This window comes from Equus caballus, chromosome 3 (genome assembly GCF_041296265.1).
Source record: "Equus caballus isolate H_3958 breed thoroughbred chromosome 3, TB-T2T, whole genome shotgun sequence".
In the NCBI taxonomy this organism is placed as follows: domain Eukaryota; kingdom Metazoa; phylum Chordata; class Mammalia; order Perissodactyla; family Equidae; genus Equus; species Equus caballus.
This window is the reverse complement of record NC_091686.1, coordinates 31,071,452-31,083,863: the sequence shown is the minus strand read 5'-3', so window position 1 is coordinate 31,083,863 and position 12,412 is coordinate 31,071,452. Positions and strand designations below refer to the sequence as shown.

Sequence of the window (12,412 nt, the reverse complement as noted above, 5' to 3'; positions counted from 1 at the left end):
TGCACACACACACAGGAACTGCTGACTCGGAAATGCTTCCTGATTAAGACAGGATCCTCTCGTCACCTGGAACAGCTCCCAGCCGGGTTAGTATTAGGCTTTTAAGAGCTAACAGATGCAAAGCTATTGGTGCCTAGTAGCTATCCAATTATATTCTGTTTCCATGCCTGTAACACAAGAATAATTTACCACTCCATCCTCCTTTCTAATAACAGATCTCTGTCCATCCTGAAGATGCCTAAAATATGCAACCTCAGTAAAGTAAGTTTCAAACAGGGGCCAGGGAGCTGCCACACTTGGAAAACAGTTATTCATCCCAGTTAGGGTCTGGAAAGGGCCTTGGGCTTGCTGGGTGGGGACAACCCTGCGGGTCAGCTCTCTGAGCAGGACTGACACAGAAACCCCCGGTCTCCCTGGAACCTTCTCCTCCCCACGCCAGCACCCGGCAGACCGGGCTGGGCAGGCCTGAGGGTCCCTTCTGTACCAGCTCCCAGGAATACAACATCTATCTGGAAGCAAAATGAATTAAACACGCTGATAATGTGCAATCCCAAATCTAGCCCAAATGAATTTTCTACCATGATGGAAACGCCAAGGGGGTAGGGTTTTCTTGAGTTTGTAGCTCTGTAGGGATCTTAACACGCAGCAGAATTTGGGCCAGGGTTTGAGGCCAGCGTCGTCAGCAGGAGGGCTGAGCTACGTACAGCCGGATGGAGTGGAGCAGATCGGGGCACAGAGAAGTCGGAGATCCTGCAGGGAAGGGAATCTGACCTTTTCAGACACAGCCTTTAAATAGTGTTGCTAAAAATGTGTGTCTTTATATGTTGGATAGGTATGTATGTGCATTTACGTTAGATAAGAATATGTGTGTGTTTGTATTAAATGTGTATATGTGTGTACTTATGTTAGATGTATGAATTTATGTGTTAGATGCATGCGTGTGCATACTTATGTTAGATGTGTGTGTATGCCTATGGTAGGGCTGTGTGTGTGTGTGTGTGTGTGTGTGTGTGTGTGTGTGTGTATGACATATCTCTAGCTGGGATCCCCGAGACTCTAGCAGAGTCTGGAAGCAGAGCCTGAGGCAGGGTTTTGGTACCTGTGACTTACGGGGGTGCATTCTCAGAAGAGAGGGAACAGGCAGCAGGAGGTGCTCTCTGCGGGAGCCCAGATCCAGCCCGATGCTGTGGGGGGCTCTGGAGCTTTAACCACATCACAGAGTTAGTCCCATCTCAAGGCAAGCGGACTGGCCCTTCGCACTCCCCTGCAGTCAGGCCCAGACTGCAGGTTCTCTCCGGGAGCCGGGCCTAACCTCCCTGGCCAGGGGGCTCCCATTCTGGTGAGGGCCATTCTGCTGGGAGGAGCGAGGCTGGGAGCAGTTGCCCACCAGCACTGGAAGCTTTGGGGAGGGCGCTCCATCCTGGTAAAGGGAACCTGGGTGAGTGCGTTAGTTTCCTGGGGTGGCTGGAACACAGCAGTCGTGGCTCAATACAACAGGAACGAATCACCTCACAGCCCCGGAGATGGGAACTGCAAAATCAGGGGGCCAGCAGAGCCGCGCGCCCTCTCAAACCGCTAGAGAAACTCCCCTGCCTCTCCCTAACTTCAGGGCTCGCAGCTGCATCACTCCAGTCTCTGCCTCCACCGTCACATGGCCTCCTCCCTGTGGTCTGTCTTCAGGACAGACCCACTTCTTATAGGGACAGTCATGTCGGATGAGGGGCGCACCCTACTCCGCTAGCACCTCATCCTAACCAGTTAGATTGGCGATCGCTCTATTTCCAAATAAGGCCACAGCGACAGGTTCTGGGGGCTAGGACTTCAGAATATCTTTTTTTGTGGGGGCATAATTCCACTCATAACAGTGGGGTGTCCACAGCTCCCTCGACCCCCACACACATGTGCCTTGCAATACATATTTGATCTTCATCACAATCCTTTATTATTTTCCATGATATTATCTATCCCTTGTTGTGTACCTACCATGTGCTAGGAGTGCCTTGTGTGCGTCATCTCACTAATCCTCACCTTACCTTCATAATAGAAGGTGGTTTTATTCCCATTTTACAGATGAGGAAACAGTCTCAGAGAGGTTAAGTAACTCAGCCAAAGCCACACAGCTAATAAGTGGCACAGAGCCGAGCTTTGACCCAGAGAGTCTGATGAGAAAGTCTGAACTGATAACAATAAGCTGCTTTTCATACCAGGTGCTGTTTCTACACGTGATGCTGACTGGGATCCAGTCCTCTGCCCGACCTCGGGCTGCTTTATTCATACGGGGGAGCAACGCGGTTTAGTAGGTGAAAGTGCCATCTTTTCTGCCGAATACTGAGGGAAGGGAGTCAAGTCCTGGCCTGATGCTTAATAACTACTGGACCACAGGCACCTCCCTGCGTGTGCCTCCTGGGGTCTCTGCTTTGTCATCAATGAAGTCCTAGCACAAAGGATTGTTGCAAAGCTTAGGGGAGAGGTGCTTGTTGAAGGTTTCACACAGAGACTGGTCTAATGAGTCTGATATAAGAGTGAGAAGCTGTTAAGACGGTGAGGAAGAACGTGGGATTGAAACAGCGGGAAGAGTCGCTGCCCTCCTGCCTGGATTGTCAGGTGTGGTCCAAGGGGCTGACACTCCCTGAGCGGAATACTGGCTTCCTAGGACTCGAGATGTGAGCAACGCCACGGAGACGGGAGCGGAGAGAGAGTGAGCCCCACAGCACGAGGCTGGCCTTTTCCGGAGAGAGCTTCTCCCGAGTTTAGTTCCATTTGCACAATGCTGGCTGGAATAATTCCAGTTGCACGATGCCCCAGCGGGGTCCCCTGGAGCTGGGGAAACACGAGGCTCCGCTCCCAGCCCCTTCCGAGGCCTGCCCCGGGTCGTGTTGAATTAAGAAGCCCTCCGCCGTCTCGGGCATCTGACCTTATTAATGGGATTTGTCTGGTGCAGCATCTCTGTGTCAGGGATGGAAGGAAATTGAAAACACTTCCGATAAAGTTACAGAGCTTCAATTCAATTAATATTTCATCAAGTGTCAGGGGAGGGTGTGGACCGCTGTCCTGGAAGATGCAAAGGCTGGAAAAGCCGGGCCACGTGGGACAAGTAAAGGACCTGGGGTCTGTTGTCTGGAAGAGGGAGGGTTTGGAAGTGATCCAGCAGTGATTTTTAAGCCCATGATGGGTTTGGGGATCAAGGATGCCTGTTTTGTCACTGCCACCTTCTCCTCTGAGGACAGAAGAGAAAACTGACTTAAAATGCACTGTGGACTATATTCAGCTCAAAGAGTACCTCGTGGACTGTTTTGGAATAGATTCACAAAGCAGCCAGGGACCTTCCTGACCCCAGGGTTTTACAGAGGAAACGGGTGCTCATTGGCCAGAACCGTTAGGATTCGGTCCTGCAGGGAGGCGGGACTCCCGAAACCACACAATCCTGAGATTCTGCGGGTGCGTCAGTACGTCCACGGCCAACCCGTTAGGGCAGAACTACGTGCCCCATGGCCGTGCCCGCCTCCCTTCTCCTTTGCCCACCTCTTCCCTCAGTGGCCCCAGGGGCCAGATTCAGACTTTCTAGTCTTCCTTGCAGCTGCGGGTGGACATGTGTCATCTGGCCAGTGATAGATCATGGGAAATTATCTGGGGGACCCGTGGAAAAGAGATTTCCCTCCCTGGTGAGAGGAGAGGGGCACACGAGAGCACACACTCTTTCTCTCTCCCTTGACTGGCCCCTTGCTTTCTGCCTTAGAACCCAGCAGAGGGAAGACTTGATGCCTGGAGCTTTGGCAGGCATTTTATGTCCATGAGGAAAAAGCCAGCAGCATCTGTGATGCTGGTGTTGATACCTTGGGCTGCCAGCCAATCTCAGCCTGGCTCACCTTTTTCTAGTTACGGAGATCATTAAATTCTCTTATTATGACTGTCAGCCTGGCCTTCTGTTACTTTCAGCTGAAAGCGTTTCTACCCGATGCCCTGGGTTGACGGTGAAGTGGAGCGAGTGGGGAGCGATGCCAGGCTTGCCTCTCGAAGGCCATCCTGGGACTTCGACTCGGGTGTGCCGAGAAGCTGGGAGAGCTCAAGGCCCTTCCTGGGGATTCACGTGGCGGGCAGCCAAAGGGAGGGGGGGTCTCCCGAAGCAAAGGAAGTCGGCTCACTAGTAAAACTGAAGCCCGGGGAGAGCCCCTGTGGGTACCTCCTCCCCAGGAACTTGCAGCTGGAAACTCCTGGTCCAAGGCTGTGCTCTTGAACCCCAGCATCGCTGGGCACCTCCGCCTCCCTCCTGTGCTGAGCCACCCTCCCTCCTGTGTGGCGGGTCCAGGAACCGGCACTTTAGCCAGCGTTCCAGGTGACTCTTCTATGTACCGATATTTCAGACTCGCAGCCCTGTGGGCCAAGGTGGGAACGTGGGGAGAGGAGCAGGCCCCTTCTCGAGTCTAGTTTTGCTTGTGTTTTATTCTCCTCAAGCCGTAGAAACACAGGCCGGGGGGAACCGTGCTCTGCAGGATTTATGATGGGGGTGAATATTGACCCAAGCTTTGCTTTCCAGCTGCAGCTTTGGAAAACTGCCACATGGCTTTTTATAGAGACAGGGCTAGCCGCAGAGGACAGCCAGTGGCGGCCTTATTTTACGACTTTTACGACTTCGAAGCTGCAGGGGTGGACACAGGAGGGCAGTGTCAGGGTCTCCTAACGGCTCTGCCGTTGCCTGCGTTATTAGGGACGACGAATTGGGAAGACCCAGAGGCTGCTCTTCTCAGCCGGACATGTGAGGTCCAGTTGGGATGAGGGACTGAAAAGGGCAGTGCTTGGGAGAAGCCCAGCCCCCTCATCCTCTGGAGCAAGCCGGAAGCATCTCTGAGACCTGCCATTCTCGGTGGCTCTGAATCCTGCCCCCAGGGACGTTGTGGGAGTTTGTTGGTGTGGTTGTTTATATGGCCCCGCACTAGGCCGAATAATGACCCCCAACACGTCCACATTCTGATCCCCGGAACCTGCGAATATGTGACCTGGCATGGCAAAAGGGACCTTGCAGCTGTGACTAAGCTAAGGACTGAAGATGGGGAGAGGGTCTTGGGTTATCCAGGTGGGCCCCATGGAATCACGGAGGGCCTTAAAAGAGGGAGGCAGGAAAGTAAAAGGAAGAAGGAGATGTGACAATGGAAGCAGAGTCAGAGAGAGAGATGAAGATGCCACACTGCTGGCTTTGAAGATACAGGAGGGGCGATGAGCCAAGGAGCGCAGGCGGCCCCCAGAAGCTGGAAAAGACGGGGAAATCAGTTCTCCCCTAGGGCCCCCAGAAGGAACTGGCCCTGCCGACTTCAACCCTGTGAAACTGATTTTGGATTTCTGCCCTCCAGAACTGTAAGACAATAAATGTGTGTTGTTGTAAGCCACTAAGTTTGTGGTCACTTGTCGCAGTAGCCACAGGAAGCACACAGGCTCTAAGTAGCAGTCTCTGTTCTGAACGTTCTATGTATCAGCTCACGAATTCTCACAACAGCCCCAAGGGGTGGGCTGCATTACCATCCTCATTTTACAGATGAGGAAACTGAGGCACAGAGAACATCGTTAGGTGCCTTGGCCAAGGACATACAGGGAGCAGGAAGCAATGTTCCTGCTTCGTCCCCTGCCACGATTACTGTAAATACGACTGCTCCCTGCTTTTGAGGCACACAGCTTCATCCACCAGAAAAGATACTGTGTTCCAGTGAATGTCCTGGTCTGGCAGAGCTCTCCCCAGTGCTTCCCAGAAAGAGTGGAAGTGTGTGCAGGTCCCTTCTGGAAGGGATACCAAGACCATGGGCATCGCGTGTTCTGCTGCCCCCATGCTTGCTCCCACCCAGCATTGCTGCAGCACTCGCACGAGCCAGGGGCTGTGTGTCCATTGTCACACTTCCTCCTTGTTCCACCGCAGCCAGAGAGAGGCCAGCGTGCTGGTCAGCAATGCTCACGGGGGGTTTCCCACCGAGAGTTCTCCCGTGTAATTATCTCCTATTTTTAAGAAAATAATGGGAACTCTGCTAAGAAAGATTAAGAAGAAATGTAATAATTCACATTTTGAGCATAGGTCTTAAAAAAACCTCTACATATCCAATTTTTGCATATCTGCGATAATTCATTATCAAATGGATGGAGAATCTCATTTAAAAATTAAGGTTGGTTTTTTTAATGTTGCACACAAATTTGAGTTTCCTGGAAGCTGTAAAACAGGTTGGTTTTGTGGCTGTGAGGATACGAGTGCACCCTTAAGCCGTGAGCCTTTGCTTTTTTAGTTCCCGGAGGGAGGGGCTAGGGCTGACTTGTCTTTGACCATCCCCACGCCATGAGGCATGAGCCCAATTTTGGAAGCGCCCTTACTTTGACGACGGAAAGCATCCCCTCGTTGGTTTGAGGGTTGGTGTGGATTTCGAAGCTCTGCCCTGGGTTCCCGTTGATGATGGTGTAGGCAGCCCTCCACGCGCCTGTGGTGGGGTCGTCCTTGTCTTCCACCGTCAAGTTGACTATAACTCCCACAGCTCCTTCCTCGACTGTGGCCTGAAACTGCAAGTGAACCAGACAGTTACTGTCACTATTGTGAAAAAACAGCAAAGACTATTTATGGAGCTCTTATCACGTGCCTGGTATTGGGTTCATCACCCATATCCTCTCATTAATGATAAATAAGAACATAGGAAGGTTACGATGCTGTGCTATGCCGACAGATGCTACGCTCCTCCTCTCAGCCTTCTTGCCCGGAGGTGAGGCCACGAGACTGACATCTCTCCTATGGAATGTGGGCAGAGGTGATGTTTGCCAGGGCTGGGCTGGGCTGGGCTGGGCTGGGGTGAGAGTGAAGAGAAGAGCTGTGCCTCTCTTCCTTCTATGAACCTGAACACGGACAACAGCAAGAACCAAGGGAGGGAGAGCCCCATGGGGAAGGAGCGTGGGTCCCTGAGTCACCACCTGGAGCAGCCGGGTGCCCGGAAACACCGTCCTGAACTGGTGATGAATGAGAAACAGACTTCTATTGAGTTTGAGCCTTTACATGTTTTTGTGTCTGTTCTTGTAGCCTCTCTTGCCCTAAACAAGAAGGTAAGCAGACAACCAGAGCACCATTGTTCATATGTGGACGGAATGGGCTTGGAACCCCCGTGTGTGACCCCAGAGCCCCTGCTTGACTGTACCATCTTCTCCCACTAAGGGAGCCAATTTCCTCCTTCCCACCCCTTGCTCACGAGCCTGACTTTAAAAAAGCATTTTCTAAGGAAACATATAAATCAATTGTTTGGAGCCTTGTTGTACCTGTGTTTTTCTTGTAATACATCTCAAATACTTGTTGCACGTAGGTGTGGTTAAGATAAATCAATAAATGATAAACCAGCTTTCCCATAGACAGAGAATTTCGCAAGCTATCATTAGCACATTCCTTTGAGCTGGAGGCATAAAGCATTGTTTTGGTGCTTACCTCTGACACACTATAGGTGAGTAGTAATCTGTTTGCAAATATTTCACAAACAAGTAATACCAATAAGCTGACAAGAAGAAGAAATATCCTGGAATTCCAATTAGTAGGAAAGTGAATCTAGAGACAGTACGAGGATGTCAAAAAGCTCTTGTATTCAAAGAGAAGTAATCTGAGAAATGAGGTTTCAAAAGCAGTGGCTGATTAATTGACTTGCAAGCCATTAATCACAAGCCTTAATCTTGATGCCTTGAGGGGGATGGGGCACGGGGCCGGACGCAAACTAATTTGTCTATCACACCTCAGCAAACCTGAACGAATTGTTTCCCTTCCATGAAAGGGATTCTGGGAAATTCTTAGAACATGCACACAGGATGGAAAGTAGCTGGAGTGAGGAGGGACGTGGAAGATGCTGTCACATAGATACAGCTCCAGGAGACAATTATTTTGACCTGATTCCTCTGATTCTTTTTTAAGTAAGTCCTACCATCTATCTTTCCCTTCTTCTCACAAAAATCGTGGAATTCCTGAGCTTGAAATCTGGATTGGTGGTTCTCAGCTTGGTCTGTACATTAGAATCTCCTAGGGGGCTTTTTAAAAACATCATTTAAAAAAAAAACTGGCGGCCGGCCCGGTGGCACAGGGGTTAAGTGTGCACGTTCCGCTTTTCAGCGGCCCGGGGTTCACCAGTTCGGATCCTGGGTGCGGACATGGCACCGCTTGGCAAAAGCCATCCTGTGGCTTGTGTCCCACATATAAAGTAGAGGAAGATGGGCACGGACGTTAGCTCAGGGCCAGGCTTCCTCAGCAAAAAGAGGAGGACTGACAGTAGTTAGCTCAGGGCTAATCTTCCTCAAAAAAACAAACAAACAAAAAAACCACAACTGGGCCCTATTCCAGTTCAATTGGTCTCAAGTAAGGCCTGGGATTCAGTATTTTCTTAACCTGCTCAGATAATTCTAACACGCAGTTTGAGTTGAGAGGCACGACAGAGTCCAAGGTCAAGGATCGTGAGGGGCTGTCGGCGTGAGATCCCACCCTTGTGTATTGGCGAGGCTGCCTGACCTCCACGTTGAAGGGCCTGCAGCGCATCTGACCACAACAGGAAGGAGAGTTAGGATCCACGACTGCTGTCTGCCGTGTGCCCAGGAGGGGGACGCGGTGGCACATGTGCTGTCTAATCCCTTTAGATCGCAGATGAACAAACAGGTGCAGAGAAGGACGGGTTTTGTCCAAAGTCGTTTAGTGAACCAAAGGTCAGATCCAAGTCGCCTGGATTCCAGTGATCTCTGCTTTCGACTAGTTCTATTCCTCATGCCCACTCAAGATCCCCACGGCTTAGGCTAGTCCTTCACCCCCTGCTGTGATCCAGAGCTGGCCGACTAAGTCTCTGTCCCTACTGATCACAGCAGACTTCAGCTCGTAACCTGTCCTTGTGGCTCCTCTGACACCTGTCCCTTAGGACACCAGGTGGACAATACACAGGCCTGGGGAGTGCTGAGACAAGAGGATGCTGGAAACCACCAGGCAGGTAGAAATGCCATTACGTTCAATACATGGGTGAGAACTCTCTTTGTCAAAGCAGATGGGTGTCATGTTGCTGAGATGAAGACACTATCACAACAGATCATGATTTGAGGAGGCTGGAGGCTTTGCGTGAGTCTGTCTTGTTCACAGCTTTCTCTCCAGCCCCTCTCATGATGCTGGGTGCACAGAAGGGACACAGTAGATATCTGTTGAATGAATGAATGATCTTAAATATAGGAAGTGGGACCTGGCAGCAAAGGCAAGGGCTGAGAGGAAATGCGAAGGGGTGAAGATACACCCCAGTGAGACTAAGAGAGACTGGCTCATTGATTGATGCTTGATTCTGCCACCTGCTTGAATGTTCAAGGGTAGGGATAGACTGATCTTTCTTGTTCTCCAGGACATCTCCAGCAGGGCTGCATTGTGACTTTTGTGGACCTTAGGTACTTTTACCTTTTTTGGCCCCTCCTACCATAATAGATTTTCATGAGCTTTAAACATTTCATTTCTTTTTTCTCATGTGAGGAAAAACATTAAAATTTTCCATGACCCTAAACATTCTTTTTTTCTCATTTTAGGACCCTAGTCACTGTGCCTATGGCACCTGATGGATAACTCAGCCCTGATCCCTAGGGCATAGTGCAGTGCTGGACACATGAAGATCTGATGGATGGATGGATGAATGAATCTGTAAAATTAATATTTAGGCCAGTCCAAATGAGAAAAGCCTGTGCAGCTCCTCTCGTGACACTTTTTCATGTCTGCAGCACCTACCAAAGGGGCTGGCACAGAATATCTTTTTAGTGTGTAAGCAAATGAACCCAAGTGGAATGAGAAGGTGGTATCGTTTCAGGGATTCTCCCAATGTGTACTGTGGCCCTAATATATCCTCAGAGGTAGTAATGGGTCCACAGCCACTTTTACCTGCTATCCATCCACCCATCCATCATCTATCCATCCATCTTCCATTCATTCATCATCATTCATCCATCCATCATCCATCAATATATCCATCCATCCATCCATCCGTCCATCCACCCCTCCCTCCCTCCACTCATTTTCCATCCTCCATTCATCCATCATTCTCCATCCATTTATCATCCATCCATCCATCATCCATCATCTATCCATCCACCCATCCATCCATTCATCATCCATCCATCCATCCATCTTACAGCCACCAGTGTACAAATATTTGGTAAGTGGCTTCTATGTGCCAGGCATGATATAGTATTAAATTCTAGGGATACAAAGAGTAAACAAAACAGACATGATTTATGGATAATTATAAAAACGTGTTAAGTGCTAGGAAAGAACAGAGTTCTTGGAAAGCCTATAGCTTGGAGGGAGGGGTGAGTGAGAGGGGGTGGGTACCTGACCCAGTCTGGGGAGGGTTGTTAGGGAAGAATTCTCTGAGAACTGAAAGAAGGGGAGGAGTGAGTGAGGTGAAAGGGGAGACAGCATTCCTGGCTGCTGGAACAGCAGGTGAAAAGGCCGGTGGTGGAGGGAGCATGGTGCATTTGTGGAACAGAGGGAAGGTGGGTGTGGCTGGAGTGCAGGGGAGGGTCGGGGATAACCGTTTGCTATTGGACTCCAGAGGAAGATAGAGTCAGACCATGCAGGGCCTTGTGAGCCACGGAAAGGCATTTGCAATTTACATTCAAAGCGAAGTGGGGTCTAATCAGGGAACTGGATTATGTTTAAATCTACTCCTGAGAGAATTCAGAAAAAAAAAATCTTTAAATATAGAAAACATTCAACACAATTATAGTCTTTGTTAAGACCATTATCTGATTCTTGCATAAACTAAAGCCAGTTTCCTTGAGCATCCATTTAGAAACTCATTATTGCTTAATTAAATACTCATTCTATTAATTCTATTCAATGTTTTAACCCCATTATGTAATTCAAGAATGGAAAATTAAATCGATTAAAATGAAATAGTACCATTTTATATTTCTATAGCAATGCTCACTTTGTGATTTAAAAACAATAGACAGACATTAATTTACCACACCAGAGCAGGAGGAATTATTGATTGTAACATTACTTCCTTTAAGTGGAAAAAAATAGATAAAGTTACTTTTCTGTTAAGCTATGTGGCAAATCAAATACCAGATGCAAAACGTATTTTTACACAATCAGTGCGGGCGATCGGCTTGGGACACACTGAGGCTCATTAGCTTTCTCCTCTAAATTCACAGCAGTTCTTTCATTGTCCTTTCTTTGACCAGGTAGGTGGGTTTTGTGATAGGCACTTAGGAAGATACTGCCTGGACTTGCCACAAAAGTCATCCATCACCAGGGCCAGGAAGGATTTACATATTATTTCCCACCAAGAATGAATGCTCTTCCTCAGAGAGCTAAGAGTTGGTTTTTAGGTTAAAGTTAACCTGGAAGATGGAAATAGGATCAGCAGGCTAGAAAGATGCAGGTGGGGAAAAAGTGACAGTGGCTGACTTTCATGGGCTGGACATACACAAGCTAGCATGCTTGATGATTGGCGTCAGTGTTCATAGGCTGCAACCCTGAGGTTTCCTGGAGAACTGATGTTGAAATGGAAAAGCCGGGATGTGGCCATCTGGGCCCTGGCTTTGGAAAATTAAAAGTAAGGTCTCAGAAAGTTTTATAAACTTAAATTTCTATTTGTGAGGATAAAAGAGTGAGGAAGAGAAAATCAGAAATTCAACTTGCAAACATTTGCACAAGTCTATATTTACATAAAGGATACAGCTTATTGGAAAAATCTAATCTCTTGCTGAAAGCCTAGTGGGTAGAAATTGTGATCACTATAAATAAGATAATACATTTGAAGATCTTGGCACATTGCCTGGCATAGAGTAAGGAATCAGTATTTGTTAGAGATGATGATGATGATGGATTTCTGTATCATATGAAACTCTTACTAATAAATTGGAGAATATGGCTCAAACCACCATGACTCCTTCCATTCTTATCACAGTCTGTCTTATATGTAGTTATCTACAGAGATATCCTTTTCCCCTGGGTCGGTGTGGAAGCTCTTTTCTCTTCAGTTCTGTGTCCTGACACTCCATACTTGCTAATTCTTGTCTTGCTCTAACAACAGGCCCTTCATTGCCCGGGCAAATGATGTTAACCTATAGCACCTGCATCTAGAAGGGATAGCTGGATTAGGTATCTGGTTTCCTTCTATCTATGATTAAGATTCATCCTGGGATTGAAAGACGCAAGTACCCATTTTAATAAATATTCATTAAGTGTCTATTGCATGCTGAGGAGTCTACCAGGCACAGGAAATACAGCAGTAAATGAGAGGGACATAATTCTCTCCTCTCAGGGGTTTATAGCTCAGTAGACTGACACGTTACTGCCTGGTCCTCTCCTTTATTTATATGTTTTGCTCACCTATGATCTATCCAGACAACTTATTTCTACCATTTCTCCTCTGTCATACATCCAAGGCTGCACCTGTGG

The 12,412-nt window shown here is 48.5% G+C and overlaps 1 protein-coding gene across 1 annotated transcript in view; it reads right to left on the bottom strand.

Moving 5' to 3' along the window:
- The window catches only part of CDH13 (cadherin 13), a 993,386-nt gene that overhangs the window by 89,905 nt on the left and 891,069 nt on the right, over positions 1-12,412 (bottom strand). The window contains 1 exon segment of the mRNA NM_001109812.1: positions 6,346-6,528. Coding sequence (NP_001103282.1) covers positions 6,346-6,528 — 183 coding nt within the window.